Source organism: Eucyclogobius newberryi, unplaced genomic scaffold (assembly GCF_026437365.1).
Source record: "Eucyclogobius newberryi isolate DKJ021-1_F unplaced genomic scaffold, fEucNew1.0.hap1 SCAF_4, whole genome shotgun sequence".
Classification (NCBI taxonomy): Eukaryota; Metazoa; Chordata; class Actinopteri; order Gobiiformes; family Gobiidae; genus Eucyclogobius; species Eucyclogobius newberryi.
In genome coordinates this window covers 35,488,864-35,513,682 of record NW_027316056.1, presented here as the reverse complement: position 1 = coordinate 35,513,682, position 24,819 = coordinate 35,488,864, and the positions used below count along the sequence as shown (strand labels likewise).

Sequence of the window (24,819 nt, the reverse complement as noted above, 5' to 3'; positions counted from 1 at the left end):
TCGACTTCAAAAACATCGTCCTGCTGACTACCTCTAGATCTTCTCTTAACTATATGTTTTGCGCATATTTAGTTGAAATATATATATTTTTCAAGTTATTCTCATAATATAATACATCCATGGTTATTCTTCAATTCTTTTGCCGAAAGAGCGAAAACTTAAAGTCCCATGAGCCTCTTCGCGGGGCACGCAGGATGACGACATGACGCAAACCACGGCAGCAGCCCACCCAGAGGCCATATTGGAATCTATGAAGTCGAGCTGCACTTTGGTGGAACTGTGCACCGTTTTGGGAGACTTCAAACCGTTTTCCCGGACCCCCACCCCAGCGATTCCCCCGGACACTCGACCCGAGACGCCCTCAAACCTGGAGGACAAGTTGTCTCGCTGTGTTTGCGCGGAGAAATGAGTCCGACCGACGCTAAACGAGGAGCTAAGCGCAGGAAGAACAAGCGGGGCGGTGGCAGTAGCTGCAGCGCTATCTGCACCAGCAGCGGTGCCAAGGCCCTGGGCTGTGCGGGGACAGCGTCGCCCGCCTCCGTGGTCAACTTTCTGTCCCCCGGCAGCGCGAGCAACGGGAATATCGGCTCCATGGCGGGCATGAACGGAGAGGTAAGGGCCGCGGCGGCGCTCCCCGGCGGATGTCAGCGGGAGCGGACGCGGAGGAGAGCCGCCGTTATCGCCGACACAGATCTGCCCGGGCCCGACGCTGGTGCGGGACAGCTAGCCGACCGAACTCCGCTACCTAACTCCGGGGAAACGCTACGATCCGCCGTGAATCTGCGCGAACTCGCACGTTATTTCACCGCCGACCGTTTCGTCACAGCCGTATCCGCGACGACACGCGTAACTCCAGCGTAACAGAGCAGCCCCGGACGCGACGCTACACACGTCCCCCCGGCCCGACAGCTCGGTCCACTCGCGTTAGCTTAAGTTTCGAGCTAATGCGACAACAACTTTTGACTCGACCCAGGTTTAATCGCGCGGCCACGACCCCGCACGCCGGCGGACGGGTCCCGTGTGTCGGCGGCGTCACGCGGGAGACCATCTTTACGGCGGAAAAGACGGTTATTGCCCACATAAACACTCCGATGCTAATGCTAATGCTAGCGCCGCTGCTGTGTTGTCACAAGCCGCTGCTGTGTTGTCACAAGCCGACGCTAGTCCGGCTCCTGCCTGTCAAACTCTGCACATCCGACTCAGGTTTGGTGTTTACTGACGTGCAACTGAGCTTTTGTGTCACACACTGCGCTTGTAATGCTGGTATAACTCGAGTTTAAACGTTATATTCACTGTCTAATGCGTATTACACGGAGGTTACATGAAATAACACGTAATAACCTCTATTGTTGCTTGTATTATTTGTGTTTTTTAAATGATACTAAGCAATCTGACCAACAGTTTTACACAATACTTGAATCAATAGAAGAGGAACAGGGTTATAAAACGACAAGCTGCAGTCTTTGTATATAATAACATCGTTGTAAGTGGGTTATTCTGTCTTATTTTAACTTTGACCGCTGCGTTGCCATGTTACTCATTTGTTTATGTGGCATGGAGTCCTCTTATAATGGTACAACAAAGGAATGACAGTGTACGGCAACCTTTTCACTGGTTTTAATTCAGTTTAATCACATGTATTTTCACATTGTTTCATCAGGGTTAATCGGGATAACCGTGACTGAAGCAACTGTGGTCGTGTTTCGAGAATCCAACTCGTTAGCTGGACATTACAGACTCTAAAACGCATGCGAAAACGACAATACTAAACCAAAATGTCAAAAAAGAAACAAACAATTTCCACTTTTCATCCATATTGCAGTGAATTTGCGAATATATTCTTTCTAGAAGCCTCCAGTCGCCGTATTTCCACACGTCATTTGGCCAAAACCGTAGAAATACTGATTTGACTCGTGGAATAATAGAATAATCGTCAGTCGCAGCTCTCGGGGTCACTTCTTTGAGTTCACTTCTTTGCGTTTTCTCCTCAGGTCAACATGAACAACAGCGCTGCGCCCCAGTTCACAGAAGGGCCGGTGAACGCAGACTTCTCCAGCGTTCTGCAGGTAACGACGCTCGGCACTTCAGAGGTTTTAAGATGGAACGGACAATTCTACGCGTCCGTGTTTTGACCTTTCATCTCGCTCCCATTAAATAATAACGTTGTCGTTCGTACTAACTTAGCGATGTGTTATGTATCGTCGTCGGGTACAAGCGCAAGGTCAAAAACTCCGCTCGAAGGTTTTCTGTAGGTTCGGTGCAGTCGACTGTAGCCATGAATTGTTTTTTGATTATTATTTTTTTGTCTGCTGCTTTAGTCGGCAAAACTCTGGACTTACTGTGACTTTTCTCCTGTTGTTTTACACGGTTGTCAGAATGTTGTTGTCATGATTAATAATTGGTAATAACACTTGTATTGAAACTGGACACTTGATTAATCGTCATAGTGTCGTTTTAATAGTTATCTGGACCATAATGACTTTAAAACACATAAGAAAATACCTTTTAATAACAGACAGAAGCATTATTAAATCAAAATGTAAAAAGAATAAACAATTTCCATCAATAATATACTTTAGTTATAAAAAATCTGTGTCTGGAAGCGTTCAGTTACCACATTTTTTATTATTATTTATCCATTTATTTTTTATATGGTCGATAGTGTAGGTTAAAACGTCTCACTGTACAATTAGAAATAATCGTGTATCGAAAAAAGAATAAGTGACTTGTTTGTTGTAGCCCGACACGTAAACTGTGTAGAATGAACTACATCAGAGCTAGTGTTGGACCACATTGTGACTTTATAAGAAATACTATTGATTTGTGTTAAAGTAGTTTAGTTACTTTTAGAGCGTCGGTCTTAAATCTCCAGCAGCGGCCGATTGTTTTGTTTTGACCGACCTACTGCCTAAAGTAGGGCCGGCGCAGAGGGCACTTCACGGGACTGCTCTCGTTTAGGTTTGTGCTGAAACGAGGCTGTAGGTGAGTTAGTGGAACGTTTTACACATTTGTGGAAAAATGGTCAAAGTGTGCCTTGCACGTCTCGGTTTCTCTGGATCCTGAACAATATCGGCCCCAAAAACACTGTCAATCTCTTATCATCTTTCTAAAAAAAACTCAAACGTATCAAGCCTTTTTAGTGTTTGAGTTTGAAATGTTAGTGACAGTTTTAACCCTCGTTTCGCTCTCATTATCGACTCGTCCCGTGCTTGTGCTTTCATTCGTTAGTACTTTGTCGTTTTTGGTGACTCTTTCCCGTGGGGTCCTCCTCTCGCCGCAGACACCGTTCACATTCGGTCTGAACCAGCGCGCCCCGTACTCGGCTGGAGACCGCTGCCTGTTATGCCGCTGCGAGAGGAAGGACAGCGCGTCGCCCTCGGACGCGGGGGGCTCCGGGCTGAACGGCACGGAACAGTCGGGCCCGGGCAGCTCGCTGCAGCTGCCCCTGTGGGTGTGTCCCGACTGCAGGCGCACGGTGGAGAAGGAGGATCGGCACACGGCGCTGGAGCAGCCCGTCGGGGTGAGTCTGGGCTTTGAGTGTGTGAGCATCATTGAACCTGAACATTACAAAGATGGCATTCATGATGATTAATGAGCGATTAATGAGAAATTAATAAGCAATGATAATATCTGTATTTGGAGTCTTTAAGCTGTGCTGCTGTAGGACTGGGCTGGTGTGGGACAGGGCTGGTGTGGGACAGGGCTGGTGTGGGACAGGGCTGGTGTGGGACAGGGCTGGTGTGGGACAGGGCTGGTGTGGGACAGGGCTGGTGTGGGACAGGGCTGGTGTGGGACAGGGCTGGTTTTGGGCTGGGACAGGCCCGTGGAAATATTTATCCATCCAGGACGTCTCTGAAGCTTTTTCATTTACATTTGAGTCTCAGTAATTACAGTTGGAGGCCGACTCTTTGTTAGCTTCATTCTAAACTTTTTATAGTGTTTTCCTCTTCATGTCACTCTTTGACTGACTCCAGCCTGTGTCCAGAGGACAATGGGGTGCGCGTGTCCAGGAAGGACTGAGGGATGCGCGTGTCCAGGGAGGACTGAGGGGTGCGCGTGTCCAGGGAGGACTGAGGGGTGCGCGTGTCCAGGGAGGACTGAGGGGTGCGCGTGTCCAGGGAGGACTGAGGGGTGCGCGTGTCCAGGGAGGACTGAGGGGTGCGCGTGTCCAGGGAGGACTGAGGGGTGCGCGTGTCCAGGGAGGACTGAGGGGTGCGCGTGTCCAGGGAGGACTGAGGGGTGCGCGTGTCCAGGGAGGACTGAGGGGTGCGCGTGTCCAGGGAGGACTGAGGGGTGCGCGTGTCCAGGGAGGACTGAGGAATACCGGGGGGGGTCTGAGGAACACCGGGGCGACGGGGGGGTCTGAGGAACACCGGGGCGACGGGGGGTCTGAGGAACACCGGGGCGACGGGGGGTCTGAGGAACACCGGGGCGACGGGGGGTCTGAGGAACACCGGGGCGACGGGGGGTCTGAGGAACACCGGGGCGACGGGGGGTCTGAGGAACACCGGGGCGACGGGGGGGTCTGAGGAACACCGGGGCGACGGGGGGTCTGAGGAACACCGGGGGGGTCTGAGGAACACCGGGGCGACGGGGGGTCTGAGGAACACCGGGGGGGTCTGAGGAACACCGGGGCGACGGGGGGTCTGAGGAACACCGGGGCGACGTTATTTCACTCCAGACTGTTTGGTGGCACTCGTGAGCCTCATTTTTTCACTCCTTTAGGTGTTTGAACAAAATAATCAATAGAAATAGAAATAATCAATTCTGTGTCATCTTTAATTCCACAGAAAACAAACAGTTGTAACTTAAGTTTTAACTTATTCAAAGTGCTCGCCAACAGCTCGAGTCTGCACGTTAAACAAATGAATTGAATTAAACATGTTATTAATGAAGTATTTCTTATCTTTGTATTTATCTATTCACTTTATCCAGGAGCCCGTCTGGACCAGAGAACAGAACGTGCTCTGCCAGACCGAGACGTGTCACTCTGAATTAACTTCTACACAATACCAGTCTCTCAAACGGAACAAGCAGAGAAATTAAACAGTTGTTAGAGAAGAAAAGCACAGACTTCTTCCCCCTTTAACTCACAAAGTGCTTCTATGTGCATGTTTAAAAAAAACAAAAAAAACAACAACAACTAAATATTCTGTAAATCTATATATATATATATATCATTTCCTCTGTTCCCTGATGATTTGTGTCATAAGAAGGCTCTGATATCACAAGACATTTATGCTGCTGGGCCTTTTATAGGACGTTAGAGTTGTGGAAAAATCTTGCTTATCACATTTTCTGTGCTTCATATATCAAGTTTTAAATTATTTTAACTCTTATTCTTTTAATATGTGACCGCCATGTTTTTGTGTTTCCACCACGAATCCAAACGAGTGTTATTCATCTCAAATACAAAAGGCCTGTCATTATGTTGTTACTGACATGACATAAGCATCATCACGACTGGAGCTGGGACTGGAGCTGGGGGACTGGGACTAGGACTGGAGCTGGGGGACTGGAGCTGGGGGACTGGAGCTGGGGGACTGGAGCTGGGGGACTGGAGCTGGGGGACTGGAGCTGGGGGACTGGAGCTGGGGGACTGGAGCTGGGGGACTGGAGCTGGGGGACTGGGACTGGAGCTGGAGGACTGGAGCTGGAGGACTGGAGCTGGGGGACTGGAGCTGGGGGACTGGAGCTGGGGGACTGGAGCTGGGGGACTGGAGCTGGGGGACTGGAGCTGGGGGACTGGAGCTGGAGGACTGGGGCTGGAGGACTGGGGCTGGGGGACTGGAGCTGGGGGACTGGAGCTGGAGGACTGGGGCTGGGGGACTGGAGCTGGGGGACTGGGGCTGGGGGACTGGGGCTGGGGGACTGGAGCTGGGGGACTGGGGCTGGGGGACTGGGGCTGGGGGACTGGGGCTGGGGGACTGGAGCTGGGGGACTGGAGCTGGGGGACTGGAGCTGGGGGACTGGAGCTGGGGGACTGGAGCTGGGGGACTGGAGCTGGGGGACTGGAGCTGGGGGACTGGGAGAAGGCCAATAAAGGCCGCAGAGAACAGACCATTAAAGGGCCAATTGTGACGGGAACTTGTAGCTGAGCTCACCCAGAGGAGCGTCTTCTACAGCTGCAGCATGAGTCACTGCGCCACAGACTCAGTGCTGTCATAGGCAGGACCACAGGGCAGGACCACAGGGCAGGACCACAGGGCAGGACCATAGGGCAGTGGTGGAGCACCACATGTTACTGTCTATATTATTCAGATTTTTAAATGGAAGGAGAGATTTAGAAAAAAATAACAATTGAGGTTCCATTCACTAAATAAATAAATAAATACATATTTTAACTCTTTGTGGGGGGAAAATGGTCCAATTGGACTACATACTGCGTAACACCTTATGTCTGTCGACGGTCTCGTCATGTGGAGGTTTGTTGTGTTTCTGCAGTACTTCAGTACTTTAGAGTACTTCACTTTAACCTGCCATGGTCTTCCTCTTGTGTACTGACCCGTACCATGGATCTATTCAAATATCTGGATGGGTTGTTGCTAACTTAAACCTGTCGTGAGTTGGAGGGGCCAGAACTTTGGAACTGCAGTGAAAATCCTCAGCTGACAAAGGTCGAATTTTCTGGCTATTTTTGCTTATTTGTTATTTATATATTTTTTTATTTATTAAAGTTTAAAAATATCTATGCAGTGCCTCAGTATCGTATCATTACTGGTGAGGCCCCGGTGAGGCCTGGGCAGTCTCCTCTGGTCTCTGATGTGAGGGCCTGGCACACTGTGAGGCCCTGGGCCCCGGTGAGGCCTGGGCAGCCTCTCCTCTGGTCTCTGATGTGTGTGCCTGGGCCCCTGTGAGGCCCTGGGTTTGGTTTCCTCATTAAAGTATTGTTCTTGGCATTCCGGACATCAGGAGTTCATTGCAGTCACTCAACACCAACAACACTGGAAACACTGGTGTCAATTTAAATGGGAGTTTTCCAAATTTTTACTTCATTTTAAGTTAGAAAATGCGAAATACTAATGCCATCGTGACCAAAAGCATTTTGAAAAGCCAGTTTAGCCACAAGAATGTGTAATATCTCCACTTTACAAAATTCTTGTGGATTTTTTATTTGACTGTTTTGCTTTTTAATGGTTTTCCGTCTTTGTCCAAACTTATAAGGGTTAAAACATGTTTTTAGTTCTTGCATTTAATGCTTTACATTCTTAATGTTAAGCATTAAGAATGCAAATTACGTCGGTCATAGTTTCATTCAAATCTTCTGAGCCCTGACCGGTCAGGAGGGGTTTAGGTCATTATGTATTCTTGCTTTAATATACAGAATATATCTTTTGAGAATCCATAAACACAGGAGGCTTTAGGTTTCAATTCCAGTGGAAATCATTTAGTTGATGTCCTAAAAATAAACTTGTCCGTCCAGTTCATCTTCATTCTTTATGGACCGAATGAAAGTGAAATAGTTTGATCTCGTTTATGTTTCAGTTTATGCAGTTGAGGGCATTCAGAGGGATGCAGACCTAAACCCACGCTCAGGTTCAGGTCCGGACCTGATGAGTCCGGACCGGATGATGAGTCCGGACCGGATGATGAGTCCGGACCGGATAAGTTGAAGACGCTTGAACAAGGACGACTATCAAACACAAGGCTTAACTGCAGATTGAAATAAACTCCACTTGTCTGGTTTATTCACTGTTTTTAACAGAAGTTACAACTTACAAATCACAAGCTACTAGCTACGAGCTAGCTGCTAACTATAGCTTAACAGTTAACACACGTTCATGTGTTTTTCTTGAGGAACAACTTCTGAACAAGAGCAAGTTGAGTGTTGACAGTCGGTCTGGATCAAAAGGTCAAGGCTGTTTCATCTGATACAACGTTTTGCCTTTAGACACATTTCCACTCTTTAATGTTCAGATCCATTGGCATCAAAAGTCGGGTAAAAACCTTCAAACAGACAAAACACCAGTGAAAATAATTAAGTAACAGAGTAAAACAGTGTCACAAAAACTAGCATAAAAGTCAACTAGAACCACTATAAAGCAATCAACTCCCGTCTCTCACGCGTACGAGGCGCTCCCGTCTCTCACGCGTACGAGGCGCTCCCGTCTCTCACGCGTACGAGGCGCTCCCGTCTCACACGTACGTCTTTTCCAACACGAATTTTGCGATCTATGGAAGGTTTAAGATGGTCTAGATTCTAGAACAAAAAGGATATAGTATGTTGTTGAGTGCTAGATTTGTTGTGAGTCCAGAACCGAATCACCGGGGTTTCATTTTTTTTTTGGACCTGAACCGAAACGTTTTTACAAGTCCAGATCCGGTCCGGCGTTCCCATACACATCCCTAATTCAGACACAAGTATTACATAGAACATCTCACCAGAGCCCAAACTAACAAAATGAAATGACAACCCGCTGCTTGTTACGGTGAAATGACGCTATGAAGAGGCGGGGCTTAGTGACTTATATTCTGTGTCTGACCTTTGACAGTGCCAGAACTTCCTGCTGCACATGCCCATGGGGAACGGAGCCATGACTCAGGACGTGGGCCTGGGGGACAGACTGAGCAGCGCGGCCCCGCCCCTCCCCACGCTCCCCGCCCCGGACCTGACCGCGCCCCTGCCCCCCGACGCCGTGTGCAGCTGCGACGCCTGCAACGAGAGGCGGTACGTATCGAGTCGTACTTAGAAAATGTGCGGATGAGCTGGTTTGTGTGCGGCCGCGTTGTTGTTGTTGTTGACAAAATGCTCTGTGTTTGTTTGTGTTTTCTTGATGTTCAGATGATGTTTTAACAATGCAATGCCTCAAGAGAGTGCTAAAATGAACCATCAAAGAGCAGAAACGTCACTTTAAACCCTCGTTTTGGCTCTTTTTGAGGTCTTTTTTAACTGTTAACAATAAACATTTACCTCTAAACGCACATTATAACTCTATACTGATTGAACAGACAGTATTATTATGTTCTTACTTTGTTCATATTGATATCAGGAATGTCATTTCTAGCATTTAAGTCTTGAAAGAGAATGATTCGTTACTCTGAGGGATATAACTAACTAAAAAAAAAGGCAAATCTTCGTTAATTTTCATTGGGTTAGTGTATCCGTTATATGTAATCACCCTTTTTTACATCAAATACTACAGATTTTAAGTATTTTTTGTACATGGATGGTAATAAAATAGTAAAATAATTAAAATAATCCAAAAGTTTTTTCCTTGAATTTGAATCCAGGCAAGATGTGGCTCATTCTTCTCAGTTTAAGCACTTTTCTGTCAAATCGAGGCTATTTAATCCATTATTTCATTAACTTCACGTCGTCTGTATTAAGGACACAAGTGCAGACACGTGCTCCGTAGCCCAGACGACCTAAAACCCGCTCTTGTGCCCTCGTTTTCCAGGGAGATCTCGGCGGAGTCGGAGCGAGAGTCCCAGCAGCTCCAGAACCACTGGTCAGAGGTGCGGTACCTGGTGCGGTGCATCTACCGTCAGAGCGGCACGCCTCTCGCAGACGACCACGACCAGCCGCTGGAGCGAGACAAGGACGGCATGAAGGAGCTGGTGGACAGGTCAGTGGCACCGCCGCCATTTTAGCCCCGCGCTCCTGTCCCCTGGCCACTAGAGGGCCCCACGGGACTGCAGAAGATGAGGCTGTGCTGATGGATGACTGATTACTGATTGAATAAGCTAATTTACAGATATAATATGGAAAATCAACTTTAACAGGTCTTTAGCCATATATGCTTCTGATTTGACCCGCTCAAAGTTGTGTTTAGAGTGATTCATGTACGTTTGAGTCCTCTTTATTTCTTTATTCCCCTGCCTGCAACTCCCCATTGCTCCGAAATCCCTGTTTCCCCCTTCCCCCTTGTACACGCCCACTGCTCGTCACTGACCTCATGTTCAGGCCGTCATCGATACTGAGATGTGTATCAGGAAACTTTTAAACTTTAGTCATTCATAATCAGTTCTACACTTATTAAACACCTGAACCTGCATAAAAACAAACAGAATGAAAAAAGAAAACCAGACCAGAGAGAGAAACGACAGAGTAAAAAAACAATAGAGAGAATCAAGGCACACGAAACCCAAAGAAAACGTCTCATTTAGTCCAAATTCCTGTCAAATTTGTCCTTTTTCAAATTAAGTAGTAATGTAGTTTTTTCAATGCTACGAATGTCATTGGACAATGACCATCGTATGTATTGGACAATAATAATGATATCTGACGTTGTGAACCTGAAATGCCAATGCTTTTTTATTATTCTACTTAATCAGATCATAAAAATAACATTCAAGCCATGTTTAAGGCATATCCAGGTATCAAGCTCTTAGTGTCGGGATATGTATTGTATTGCAGCCTCTTTATGTGGGTACAACGAGGTAACAACGAGGCACCCGGCCCTGCCTCATTCTCCTATTATTATCTTTGTTAAATAAAGTTTCACGTGGGATTTAGCAGCGTTTCTAGATTCAGTTCCTTAATGATGTGCATCTCTCCAGAGCTGAAGCTATCAGTGTGGTCCGGCAAAGCAGCCCGGTAAAGAGGCGTGCGGGAATTTATTTAGTAGTTTTAATTAAAAGTGTGATTTAAAATGTCCAAAAAATGCAATAATAAGTGAAATGGCATTTGTTGTGTGCCTCAATATCATCATGACCTTTGACCTGACTATGAAGAGTGAACCCCTGATGTAAAAACACATTTGTTCACTACAGCCTGGAGTTAAGAACACTAAGTCTACTGATATTCTAGAATTTCCCTCATTATAGAATAACATTTTGCAGTGATTAGGTCAATACTGTGACAATACTAATGACACTTAACTTGTGGAAATGTGTGCAGACTGTGTGAAAAGGACCCGTACCAGCTGTACCAGCGTCTGGAGCAGCAGGCCCGCGAGTATGTGCTGGAGATGAAGGTGCGCCTGCTCAAGCACCTGTCCGTGGGCTCGGGCGGCTCGGGGGGCAGCGTGGCAGTGTCTCAGGGCCCCCCTCAGGCACACCAGTTCATCTCGCTGCTGCTGGAGGAGTATAGCGCCCTCTGTCAGGCTGCGCACACCATCAGCAGCTTCCTCCTCACTCTGGTTCGTCCGCGCTGAAGCTCGGTTAGCGTCATTTACCTGTCGACTCCTCTAACCCGATGCACGCTCCTCTGTTCCCCGCCCGTTTGTCCCGTCAGGAGAACGAGCACCTCCAGAAGTTCCAGGTGACGTGGGAGCTGCACAACAAGCACCTTTTTGAGAATCTGGTATTCTCAGAGCCCATCTTGCACAGCAGTTTACCTGCACTGGTTTCACAGCTTAAGTAAGACTCTTTCAGCTACACTTCCCTCCATACCGGGACTGTCCCGCGCGGAGTTTGCATGTTCTCCTTCACGTCTGCGCAGGTTTCCTCCGGGCGCTCGCGTACAGTTACACCGGGATCCAGAACACGCGCTGCTTTTCCAATACTTGACCAAGACCTGTCGTACTCGCACACAATAATTGAGAAAATGAGAGGTTTTGTCTATACGAGTTTTTGTTTATACGAGTTTTTGTTTATACAAGTTCTTCTATTCCTTTTCCTCTGTATTTACCTGCGTTGCAACAATGAAATTTCCCCATGTGTGGACAATAAAGGAATATCTTATCTTATATCTTATCTTACGAACGAGTCGGGTCACCACTCCCACCTCGAGCCAAACTTGAACAGAAGCGTGCAATCAGGCCTGTTTATTTTATTATTGCGCACGGAAAGCAAACACAATCAACAACAAAACAAAATCAAAACATCGCTCAATCATTCTTTCATTCTGTATAAATCCACAATGTGTTTCAGTCGGTTTCAGTTTGTGATATTGACCCTGATTGGGTAACGCGCCTGTCAATCACACCGGGACAATCTCAACAGTATAACCAATGCAGAGACATTTCCTTCCTGGCTTTCTAGTCAAATGTACAACAGGGTCACTTCTGGCAGGACCGCCCATTTACCCTCGCAGTCGTTTAGTTCTTCGAGTATCATTCTGTACAGACTCTTTAACACGATCGAGAAGGTAAAACGCCACTTTCTGTGCAGGCATGGCACAGCCTCTCGCGACTCGTACAGCGAGGACATGTACCGCGCCCTGTTGGAGCGGTACCAGCAGCTGCAGCAGGAGATGGCGTCCGTGGCGGCACTCTGGCAGGAGTGCGAGAAGAGGATAGACGACTACGTGGACGAGCAGGTAGACGAGGACGAAAGCGCATCAACCGTTGGCGGCGTCGTTGTTGTTGTTAGAAATAAACCTTTGCTTTTGCTTCGACAGCTTCTCTTTAAGGTCGACGGCCAGAGTCTTACCTACCAAAGAACAGAACCTCATAAATCCCTGGTTAGCAAAAACGTAAGGGATTCAAGTGATTTTAGTCTTCTGTTTTTAGTTCTTGCCTTGAATTGTTGTGCCACTCTTCCGTTTAGACCTTAAAGACCAAGCAGCGGATGCTAAAGGAGGACTGGGAGTTTTTCAAGCAGAGGCGGTTTCTGGAGGAGCAGGTATGAAGCGATGGAGCTGCGGCGGGGACATTGTTGACGGTCGTGTCGCTGTGGCTAATGTGTCCTTCTCACAGATGCCTAACAAGAAGTCCAACTCTGGAGACAACAACTTCACAGACACGATGAGAATGCTGTCCTCACGTTTGAGTATTCCCGACTGTCCAAACTGCAACTATCGCAGAAGGTACGTTCGTTTTCACGCTCTACGACAGTAAAGGGTTTGACGTACCTGGTTTTCAGTCTGTGAAAGAATTTGAATCCTTCGGCACATTGCTGATATTCACATGCATGGGTTCTTTTGGCCAATAGCTCAGAAGTTTGGTTCCTTCTTACTGGGCACTAGTGTCTTCTTAAAGTACACTGTCGCTTTTCTCGTTGGGGACTTGCTTCCACCTGCTTCTCTCTGTGGAGATGTTAATAAGTCATACTGTGGAACATTCTGGGCAAAGTAATCATGTCCGTGGAGACGAGCAGGTGGTCACCAGAGATGCTCTTGGATAATGCACCAGTCTGTGTTCTGTGGAGGATTACTTAAGCTTAAGCTATTTTAAAGAACAAAACAAGTGGATTTTGTGTCACGCCTTGTTCCATTGGGTGTGTTTTATAAATAACATGTTCCAGCGGGGCTTCCATAGTAACTTACATGCTCTAAAGATGCCGTTCATTTTCCCTCGGCCCTGACTGGTTCCTCCGTCCCAGGTGCACGTGCGACGACTGCAGCCTCTCCCACATCCTCACCTGCGGCATCATGGACTCCCCCATCGCCGAGGACCTCCACATCAAACTGCCCCTGCAGGGAGACCCGCCGCGGGACTACCTGTCCGAGGTGCACCCTCCCAGCCTCTCCTCCGGCAGCTCCGCCTCCGGGTCCAACTCCAGCTCCCCCATCACCATCCAACAGCACCCGCGGCTCATGCTCCCCGACGCCGATCCCAACACGTTGTGAGTCGCACGGACGCGCCGCCGGCTTTGTTTGCCTCCGAATTCTGTGACCGAACGAGTTCTTGTGTTTTAGCATTAGCGACGACTACGAAGTGCTTCCGTTATCCAGTAAATTCGGGGACATCTACCCTCTGAGCGGTTACGAGGACGGCGGCGTCATGCGATCGTCTGTGAACGGGCTGCACCACGAGCTGAACGGGGAGGGAGAAAAGACGCTAAAGACTGTGGTGAGGAGCGAATAAAACGTCACTCATGAATATCCTCGCCCCGTTTCTTTGTGTTCCGTTTATCGACTGAGATCACGATGTTGTGTGCTAAACTGTGTCTATGCTCCGCCCACAGTCTCCTCATCTAACCAGCAGCAGCAGTTCATCAGAGGGCGACGAGGAGGAGGCTGATGGTGACGGCGGGGAGCCTCCGGGGCAGCAGGGGGAGCTAGGCAAAATTCACAGCCCGCCTCCTTCATACAGCCATCAGCAGCAGGTATGACTCAACTCTCTCATGGGAATCATACAGTGAAGTTGTGTTAAGTCCTCGCCCCTCTGAGCCTCAGAAAGCGCTCCGTTCCAAATGTCCCAGTTTTGTGACATCGTAGGCAGAGCTCGGAGATCTTCTGCTCTGGAGTCCATAAATCATCGCTCGACTCGTCCTGAGCAGTTCTGCCTTGGAATTCATTACAACCGCGTGCCTGCATTAGCATGTCGGGGCAAGCTAGGTTTGTTTAGCTCGCTTTTAAGGAATTGTGTGAGTTCCAACACAATTCCTGAGGATAGATCGCCTCGCAGGGATAGAGTAGTGTGTGCTTATTTTCCGCACTATAAGGCGCACTTAAAATCCTTTAATCTTTTAGAAAAACCACAGTGCGCCTTATAATCCAAGTGCGCCTTATATATGGATTAATTCTGGTTGTGCTTATTGACCTCGGAGCGATTTTGTGTGGTACATGTTTTGTTTCGCTTAATGCGCCTTATAGTCCAGTGCGCTTTATATATGAAAAATGATCGAAAATTGACCATTTATTGACAGTGCGCCTTATAATAACCCTATAGTGGGGAAAATACAGTACATTATTTTAAGTTCTAAAATGGCAAAGTGAAGGTACTTGAGCAGGTTTAAAGGCCATTAATGACACAAATAGTACATAATATTTATCCTTTTAAAAGTTAGTGACCACTTACAAATAACCGTCTGACACCTATATTTGCAATATCTTTGCACACGATAAATATATCAAATCTAAAATGTCCTCTTCGGTCTTCAACCTTCAGGTAGCACCGGTGCAGCATGCGTGCGAGTGCCACGTCTGCACTCAGGACCCAGGCTCCACGATGCTGGGGCCCGCTTCCTGCCTGCCCCCCGGCCGCCTCCACAACGCGCCCCCGCCTCCCCCTCCCGCGGTGGGGCACCAGTTCTTCACAGACCCCAAGACGCCCCCCACGCACCCCGCCCTGCACCTGTACCCCCACATCCACGGTCACCTGCCCCTTCACAACTTCCCCCGGCCCCTGCTGCACCCCACCATGTACCCACCAAGCCCGCCGCTCTCGCACAACAAGGTGAGCCCCGAGAGCGCGGGGAATCACATCACAGGGCCATGTCGTTGTGTGTTCATGTCGCCACTAGAGGTCGCACATGCTCCACGCTGATGTGAACTCGTTAGATGTCTAAAAACGGTTTTAAAAATGTAACAAGGCTGTGACAAAAGTCCATCCATCCATCCATTTTCAGTCATTGAGCAATATTTCATGTATTTATAACCTGTGCTATTGTTTCTCAGTCATAGATGTTTGTTGTAACAGATTTTACATGCAGATGAAATCATTTGCATGTGTGTGGTCGTCAGCGTTTTGGGAGATTACCTAGCTCTGGGTAGTTATAGGTAGAAAATATATTTGAATTATAACGAAAGCAGAAATCTGTCTTTCGCTTAGAAAACCCCCACAGTTCACAAGCATTGTGAGTGAAAGTCAAATGTAAACTTTTTGCACATTTCCACTTATGTCATGCTGTTATTTTTTGGTGTTTTTTAATCCTACTGTTTCAATATAACCTTTTTGTTTCATCAAATGTATCCCAGCTCTGCCCGGTACATACTGTTGTTGTATCCTTGGTCAGTCTGTGGTTATTAATGTGAAGAGTAAATGAGAAATGCAGTGTTTGACTCTAAATAAGCTCTAAATCCAAATTAGGTCCAGGGCAGTGAGACAAAATGAGATGTTAACATAATTTATAATATGCTTAGTACCACAATTTTCACAACCTTGATATAACTGGAACTCAAAATTATTCTAGATTCTACACGTTTGTATGATTTTTACCCCTAAAAAACGTATCTTTCTGTCTTCCTCTTATCCAGCCCATTCCTCCATGTCCCACGTCCAGTCATTCGGCAGCGAAACAACCCGCCTTCAGCCCCTCTTTACCGGAGCATGTGTACCCGAACTGCTTCGGCGCGCCGGGGGGCACCGGGGACTGGAACAGCTCACTGCAGTGCCTCTCCCTTAAGTTCGAGAATCTGTGGGACGCTGCTGTCATGAAGAGTTGGAACCCATCGGTGCTGCTGCCCGACTCTTTACCAGGTCAGTTTAGAATCCGATACGCCGCATTTCAATTCTGTGTCAATTAGTCTTCATAACGTTGGCATTTTTAACAAGGAGGAATAGTTTGTACAGGGGCAAGGAAACGATCTTCAAATATTTTGCCAATGTGTCACTGAAAACAGGAACAACTGAGTGAAAACATGTAAACAGTATAGGGTAAAGGAGAGGCCCTTGAGGTACACCACAAAAAAATACGGTTTAGTGGTGTTTTTCAGGATTCCATGTTAACCAAAAATTTTAAAAGTCTAATATTGAAAATCATACAGGTGTCAGGGCTGCAGCACATACACAGTAATGTAAAATAGACTAAGTTTATCTCCCTTTTACTATTTGCAAACAATGATTATCTTTCCTAAAAGCCTGATAGCTGATAGGAATATCTAAAAACAAAATGTATAGATTCCATTACCTAAGTTTTCCCCCCATCATCTTGTTGGCGCCACAGGTGACATGCTAGGACCACCCTTGACCGACGTGCCCCTGCCCCCAGCGTCGCCTCTCGGCCCTCAGGCGGACCACTGCTCCCTCCCCACCCCTCCCTCCTCCTCGTCCTCCTCGTCCTCGTCGTCCTCGTCGTGCTCCTCGTCGGACGTCAAAGAGCAGAAGCGGAGCGGCGCCAAGAAGAAGTGTCTGTACAACTTCCAGGACGCCTTCATGGAGTCCAGCCGGGTAGTCATGGCAACCTCCGCTTCCACGTCCTCCGTGTCCTGCACCGCCACCACTGTCCAGTCCAGTAAGAACACGCTTTTTTTAATACGTATGGCATGAAAACGGCAAAATGAAGGTCTTGTTTTTAGACTTTAGTTTGTGTTTCAAGGTCAGATTTGTTTCACGCACATGTTTTAGATGTTTGGTCCTCCTTCTGAACAGACAAAACTGTAAAGTCATTGTGTCCCCTTATGCTAGCATACATTTCCACCTCTACAGTTCAAAATCTGTTTCTCACATGTTAAGAAGGTGAAAATGGAACAAACATGGAACATTTTCTTCAATACATTTACTTTAATTCATTTTCTACCCCTTGCGGGTCATTGGAGCCTATCCCAGTGACTTTGGGCCTATACTTTTAGTGAAATAATTATAATAATGCAAAGATTTTCAAAAAAGACGTGCGACAATGTTTATAAATGTTGAATCCTCACTTTGCCCCCCCTTCTCCAGACGATGTCTTTCATAGTTTGGGTAAAGAGGACCACAGACCCCCCTGTTCCAGTCCCAGAGGCACCTCCACGGGCCTGGGCTCCCTCCCGCCGCTGCCGGGCCCCACCCTGCTGCCAGCTCCCACCACACACCTCCCCACAATGCCCCCTCCCGCCTTCCCAAAGCTGGCCGCCCCGGCTCCAGACTTCGGCGAGGCGCACCACGGCCTGTGTCTCCCCCCCAGCGAACCTCCGGTGTGCTCCACAGACGGGCCGGTCAGCGCCCCCCCCAGCGTCTGCAGGTAATGTCACCCCCCAGATCACCCCAAACTGCACCGTGAATACAATGGGGCTACACTTCTTAACACATTAACGGTGACGTACAGCTCGGTGACAATAAGGATTTGTATCTCTTTTTTTTTTGTATTTTCACTTGGTTTGACTGAATCATGAAGACACCACTGTCCTTCCAGTGACCCCGACTGCGAGGGCCACCGCTGCGAGGGCAACGGCGCGTACGAGCACCAGCCGTACGACGGAGAGGAGAGCCAGGACGAAGACAGCTGCTCCGAACACAGCTCCTCCACCTCCACCTCCACCAACCAGAAGGAAGGGAAGTACTGCGACTGCTGCTACTGCGAGTTCTTCGGACACGGAGGGGTGAGGGACGCTTCAAACTTTCAAAATGCAGTAAATCTAAAGGTGTCCACGCTGGAAAATGTCCTTTAATCCATTTGTCGTGTAACCCTCTCCCCGTCCCAGCCCCCAGCCGCTCCCACCAGCAGAAACTATGCAGAGATGCGAGAGAAGCTCCGTCTGCGGCTGACCAAGCGCAAGGAGGAGCAGCCCAAGCGCGAGGAGCAGCCGCCGGTGCTGGAACGAGACGGAGGGGTGGAGGACCACAGACGGGTGGAGGACCTGCTGCAGTTCATCAACAGTGCGGACAGTAAACCTCCGTCCAGCTCCAAAGCCGCCAAGAGAGCCAGGCACAAGCAGAAGAAGGTACGAGACGCCAGAAAAGAATGTTATACAGCCGCATGTACACAATTCCATTCAAGACTTGATTAGATATGAGACATTTTTGTATTGTACATTGAGTCGTTCCTAAGCCTAACGTGTCCCCGTCTCGCAGCTGGAGGAGAAGGCCCGTCTGGAGGCCGAGGCCCGCGAGCGAGAGGAGCAGCAGCTTTTGGAGGAGCGGCGGCGGCGGCAGGAGGAAGAGGAGGCGGCGCTGCAGAAAGAACTCCTACGCCTCCAGGAACTACAACACCAGCGTGCCGCCAAGAAGAAGAAGAAGGACAAGGCGAAGGAGAACACGGCCCCCACGCCAAACAACCCCCAGCCCCTCAAACAGACTGCTCAGAACGTCCTCGACAGCCTGCAGCTCCAGAGCCTCATCCGCCTGCCCGACCCCAGGCCCCCCACGTCCCACTGTCCCAAGCGCACCAGCGACAGGGGCCTCAGCACGGACAACGGCGTGCTGAGCTCCGCCCTGCACAACGGCGCGTACCCGCACATCGAGATCCACGGCAAGGCCAAGAGCAAACTGACAAAGGCAGCTCCCAGCGAGACGCCCGCAGCCAAGAGAAGCCCGGAGCTGGCGCCCAAGCACATCAACGGCGCCCCCGCTCCCCCTGCAGCAGACGCCAAAGAAACACGCCTCAGGCCCCTGGAAGCCCCGGCGACGCCCAACGCCGAGACCGGGCCCAGCTACAGAAGCGCCAGCGGGAAGAGGCCGCAGCAGCAGCAGCAGCAAACGGCCGGTCAGGCGAAGGAGGAGCGGACGAGCCCGCCCGCGTACCACCATTCCCCCTCGCCGCCGCCGGCCCCGCCCCAGCAGGAGCCGCACCAGCAGAACGGAAAACCAGCCAGTGCAGAGTCCCCACAGTCCAAGTCCAAGAGCAAGAAGAACAAGAAGAAGCGGGGCGACAAGTCGAATACGTCAATCGGTGGGTGCAACTGCAGTGACACAGGCGCTCGGGGCTGTATTTGACCCACAGGGGTAATTTAAACACACTGAGCAGTTAATTACAGTAATAAGAGCTAAAACAAGGGTCTCAGTGCAGGTCAACAGGAGGACAGGTCAGGTAGATAAGCGCTAGGGCAGTTTGAGGGGAGTAACCACCCTCAGGACAAAAGTGTTATGGAATCAGAGTGGTGTTGTCACGACTTGAGTCCGATACCACAACAATGATTAAAAAAAACACAGACAATAGACCTTTTTCCACATAAAACAAATGATAGTAATAGAATGTGATTTGAGCCATATAAGATTCTGATGGACTTGATCTGGTCCTGTTTTAGGTCAGTTTTAGCCCTGGTCTTGTGCCTGTTTAGTCCTAGTTTTAATGTGATGTTTGTACAAGTGAGACCGCACCCTTAAACCAGTTCAAGACGCTTCTAAAACCAGTCAAGATTGGTACATTTTTGTGTTTTCTAACTGTAGAAAATTTGTAAACGTATACATGTTGTACACACTTATTTTCAGGGCAACTTCAATCATTTAGACAGTTATCTTGGTGATTTCTTTAACTTTAACTCGCTCTAACATTTACACTTCAGACTTTAGGAATGCCAATAGAATTTAGGGCTAGACGATTTAACAATTTTGATGATCTGCAACATTTTAGCAAATCAAAACTTCCAATAAACCTTGATGAGGACAAAATATCAGAAACAAATCGAGAAGATGCATTCAAATACTGTCATTTAATACTTTTGAACACAATGGAGAGAAAGATTGAAATTGCTATTATATAAATGTTTCCACCAATATCTGTAATGGATTTATTTTGAATCCACTGAACTTTAAATCCCTTTGAGGGCAGTCGAATCTGATTAGGATCATCACTAGTTTAATTTGAGCCTGCCGTGACCAGTCAAATCGGCGCAATAAAAATACTTTCTCGTACTATTTTTAGCCCACAAATGATTTCCAATTACATAATTCTCAAAATTCTACACGGAAAATAACTGTGTTTCCACCCGCCGCTGTGAAAAGTTCAAACCGCAGCGTGTCACTCGGCAGGTGCTTCCTCTTTTGGCGCCGGGCTCAGAATACTGCACAAGTGACTACAAAGAAGTCGACTAATCCTATGAATTATTGTTTCTTATATTATGATTTGCAGATGACGTTTTCCTTCCCAAAGACATCGACCTGGACAGCACGGAGCTGGACGAGACCGAGAGAGAGGTGGAATACTTCAAAAGGTAGATGTTTATTCACCAGATGCACAAAGTGTGTTTGTTTAGAAGTTAGACTTGAACCTGAGTCACATTCCTCGATTACGAACGTCCTCGCGTGGAGCTGAACGTCCTCGCGTGGAGCTGAACGTCCTCGCGTGGAGCTGAACGTCCTCGCGTGGAGCTGAACGTCCTCGCGTGGCGCTGAACGTCCTCGCGTGGCGCTGAACGTCCTTCATGCAACCGGGGCATCGACGGCCACACGCTACGACGGCCGCGTGATCGTCGGGATTCAGATGACGTCACGCGTAGCCGAGGCCCCCCCAGTGTCCCGGAGTGAAGGCCCCCCCAGTGTCCCGGAGTGAAGGCCCCCCCAGTGTCCCGGAGTGAGGGCCCCCCCACTGTCCCGGAGTAGGCCCCCCCACTGTCCGTTAGTATTAGTGATTAGAGTATTAATGAAGTCGTCTTTGGTCATGTTTTGATAAGGCCATTTAAGGTATTTTTAATCATTTTAATCGTTTTTCAATGATTTCAATGTTTTCTTTTAGTGATAATCGTGTAACACCTGTAGAGTTTTAGTCTCCATCAAGCCGCCTTCGCCTACGACAGCGTGACCCGCCCACTGTTCCTGGACCCGCTCAGTCCGTCACTCACGTCCCGTTTGTCTTTGTCCCCAGGTTCTGCTTGGACTCGGCGCGACAGACACGCCAACGGCTTTCCATCAACTGGTCCAACTTCAGCTTGAAGAAGGCCACTTTTGCTGCTCACTGAGTTGGGGCGGGGCAGGGCGGGGGGGTCACAACAATCAGAACAGCCTCTCTTCCCCCCCCCCCCCCCCACGACCCCCTCGCTCTTCTCCCCGGACTCTGCTACCCCCTCTGTGCCCGCTCCTCACACACGCACACACACACGCTGCCTTGCTTCCCTCACACGCCCCCCGGACGCCCCCCGGACGCCCCCCCCCCCCCCCCCCCCCCCCCCCCCCCGAACCGGCCACACACGCCCCCCGGACCGCCCACACACGCCCCCCGGACCGCCCACACAACAGAAGAAACGCCCACACAACAGAAGAAACGCCCCCGCGTGCTTGTGCGCTTTTAGTTCACCCGACTGAATAAGCCATGGTCGAAAACGATTTCTACCTGTAGTCAAAAAACAAACCGCTTATTATTATTATTATTATTATTATTATTATTATACTGTCAGAAAAGTTTCCACACCAAAAAAAAGAGATAAATATGGAAACGTTTAAAAAAAATCATATATTATGTACTAAACGAGAGCTGTATTTGAGACACTGTGGCTTTGACTGTCCCCAGCACGCCGCCTCGCCAGGTCCGTGGAGGGGGGCACAACATGGGGGGCACGACGGGCTCCGCTGCTACCCCCTCACCCCCCACCCCCGCCCCCTTCAGCACACCCGCCCCCCCATTTCACACCGAGGAAGAAGGAGGAAAATACTTGACAATGTTCTTTTTTTTTGTTTTTAAGTTCTGTTTAACAAACTGTTGAGTAAAAATGTACCCGTTCCACTTGTTTTCTCTCATTTTGCCCTGTAGCCAGCTTGTATGAGAATGATTGAAAAAAGAAGAATACTCCTCACACTATCAGTCTGTTTTAGAGTGTATATTGTATTAACACTGAAGCCAAACCGGCTACTTTTAACATATTGTTAAGTAATATTAAATCTGGTCTTTCTTTTTTGAAAGATGGAATACCGTAGTATGGCAGGAGGTGTCTTGTGTCGAATGTTCTTTCTCTGAGCGCGGTCAACGGGTCGGGCCTGGGTTCTGGTCATGATGTGGATGCTTCTTGAGTCGGGTCAAAAGCTGCACTTCTTTACACGTAGTGCGCACGAAATCGAGCGCAAAGCGCTCGCCCACTTCCAAACACTCACTAACGCACTCCTCCACTCATGCACGCCCCGTGCATACTAATTAGTAGGAAAATGGAACATTGCCGTTGTAAACGGGCAAAGCCCGTGCAAAAGTGCGCACTAAACGAGCGCTTTAGGGATCATCTCAAAATGGGTCTCTCTCTGGACCCCCTCATGTCTGGCTTCACATAAAATGTTAACGCATTGATAAAACGATAGTAGCTTGATAGACCCTGCTCACCTTTAGTCCCTGAACATCCTTTGCTATGTTTATCAGTAGAAGTTATGAATTCTCCAAATAATGTCACCTGTTGCGCATGTTTGTTTACTCAATCCACATGGTCCACGGCGCGCCGTGGCCAGCGCGGGGAGCGGGGCGGGTGCTCCCTCGCACAGGCCACTGCGCCGTGCGCACACGGCGGTGCGCCTTGCTCCCCCGTGCTCCGCGCCGCACCCGCCGCCTAATGTTGGCCTAATGCTCGTTGCTGAGTTTTTTAGCATTTTAAAACAATGACTGCCACAACGATGTATTGAAGCTTCAAAGCAACAAAAAGACAAAATGTAGGTTCAACCCCCCAAGACGAAAAATATTACGTCTTTTCAGCTTCAACCCATTTTGAGATGATCCCTTACATGGGGATGACGACCGCGGGCGTCATCCCCATGTAAAGCGAGTGACTGGAGCCTATCCCAGTGACTTCGGGCCTTAGGCGGGGTACACCCTGGACAGTGGCCAACTTGTCGCAGGGCCAACACAGAGACATAGACATTACAGACAGTTCACGCTCACATTCATTCACTAGGGCCAATTTAGAGTCACCAATTTTGCCTAACACATACATGTCTTTGGACGGTGGGAGGAAGCCGGAGAACCCGGAGAGAACCCACGGTAACACGGGGAGAACATGCAGACTCCACCCAGAGAGATCATGTGATGTTGGTCTGGTCCGGGAATCGAACCCATGATCTCCTTCTTGGGAGGCAAGAGCGCTAACCGCCTTTGCCACCGTGCACCCATATATAAACATGTAATGCAAAAATTTTACATTATTACTTTATAGAGGGTCAAAAGCACAAAGTGCGAAAGTACCCGTCAGAGACCAGGGACCCACACCATGAGGTAGGAAAATGTATAGTTTATGATATTTGAAAAATGGGAAACATTGTTTTCGCTTCGGAATATTATTCTTTCTTTCTTCTCGGGACCAACCCCCCTATTTTTCACCCAGTGAACATCGACAAAAAGTCACAAAAATTTGCACACCTCTAAAAATCGTGCCTCTCTACATTCTGGCTCTCTCCCTTTTCTAAAATTTAAAAAATTGGCGTGTCAGCGCCCCCAAATGTACAAAAAATGCACTGAGAGATGGGAAATGGTACAAAAAAAATCTGATCGGAGAATCATGAAATTTGGCGCAGAGCTAGATGGTGACAAGAGAAGTAAAAAATATTTATTACGGCAACGACGTCCGCCCAACTAAATGTCGGCCATATTGGATCAAAATTTGCTAAGCATGACTCAGAGTTTTTCCAAATGTCGTACTTTTACAAACTCCCAGGACGTTGGCCAGAAAAAGCTGAAATTTGATGAAAATGATGCTGAGAAGTGGGCCATCAAAAGTTATCCAAATTACATTGATACCTGTCACGGTCTCTGTGCGGCGAAGCTGCAAACTGTAGCTAGAATTTAGGAATTTTCCCAAATTTTAAATTTGCTGCCGTTTGCGCAGATAAAGTCTGAATTGCGTCAAATTTGAATCAGTTGTTAATCCTTTACCCTAAACCTATTTTAAGTGAAATAAATTAATTTGGTGCGACAGCGCCCTCTACAGGGTGAAATCAAATTTTAAATGGTGGGTAAAATGTTTAATTTTTCAAAATTTTACGAAATTTGGCACAAAATTCCATTTTGGCATCCCGATCAAAAAAGTCAATGAGACCCATGTCGTATTTGTTACGCCGTAGCCGTAGCGATGACAGAAACCTCCCATGTTATTCCAATGGGGAAATCTCCATATTGTTTTACTTCGGTATCGGATCGAATCAGAAGTCGCTGGCGTCGCCGTTACGATCCTGGAGCCGTTTACAATGTGCACTCTGAACAGAATTACAAGCTTTTAAGCACAAACTGCAAATGTAATCGCAATACTTACTAAATACCAATAAACTGATCAAATTCGAATAATCCCGTGAAAATCCTAATAAAACCCTGAATTCGTAGCTCTACTGCTCAAACACGTGCATGTTTCCTCGCGCACTCCCCCTACTGGTCAGTCTTTGTATCCTCTGAGTGAGTTACAGCTGAGTTCACCGTGATTGGTTAAACCATCAGAAGAAGCAGATGGTTGAGTCAAATTTTAACGGTGATACACATTTCGCCCGCCCCATGAATCGAGTAACTTTAATCATAAATGAGTCCCGCCCAAAGAGGGTTTTATTTTTTTATTGACATAAAGAAAATGAAACAAAAATGGGTTGTTGTTCTAAATAAATGGGTGTTTACTTTATTTCACAATACTGTACATCCTGCTGCTGAGTGACGGCAGCGATGATTTCACAATATCCCAATCGT

General features: G+C 48.2%; 1 protein-coding gene across 3 annotated transcripts; it reads left to right on the top strand.

Annotated features, from left to right (window-relative positions):
- The first annotated feature begins 216 nt into the window (after positions 1-216).
- Positions 217-22,093, top strand: fam193a (family with sequence similarity 193 member A). Of its 3 annotated transcripts, none has more exons than XM_072464061.1 (23): positions 217-612; positions 1,992-2,066; positions 3,281-3,520; positions 8,493-8,668; positions 9,399-9,566; positions 10,841-11,081; positions 11,177-11,301; positions 12,055-12,202; positions 12,284-12,346; positions 12,433-12,507; positions 12,582-12,691; positions 13,207-13,449; positions 13,523-13,676; positions 13,792-13,932; positions 14,718-15,005; positions 15,806-16,028; positions 16,495-16,782; positions 17,211-17,490; positions 17,644-17,848; positions 17,951-18,190; positions 18,321-19,137; positions 20,317-20,398; positions 21,049-22,093. In XM_072464061.1, exons 1-23 carry the CDS (start codon positions 406-408, stop codon positions 21,140-21,142), a joined length of 4,683 nt encoding a protein of 1,560 aa, XP_072320162.1. In that variant the 5' UTR covers positions 217-405; the 3' UTR covers positions 21,143-22,093. The 3 variants fall into 3 exon arrangements, with proteins under 3 accessions (XP_072320162.1, XP_072320163.1, XP_072320161.1); XM_072464062.1 differs by having other exon boundaries at positions 12,284-12,358; positions 17,662-17,848; XM_072464060.1 differs by having other exon boundaries at positions 12,284-12,358.
- The last annotated feature ends 2,726 nt before the right edge of the window (positions 22,094-24,819 follow it).

Excerpts from the sequence above, each read along its gene's own strand:
- fam193a (XM_072464060.1), top strand. The coding sequence starts at position 406 with ATGAGTCCGACCGACGCTAAACGAGGAGCTAAGCGCAGGAAGAACAAG. Across the intron at positions 613-1,991 it reads TGGCGGGCATGAACGGAGAG|GTCAACATGAACAACAGCGC; the intron begins GTAAGGGCCGCG and ends TTTTCTCCTCAG. Across the intron at positions 13,450-13,522 it reads GACGCCGATCCCAACACGTT|CATTAGCGACGACTACGAAG; the intron begins GTGAGTCGCACG and ends CTTGTGTTTTAG.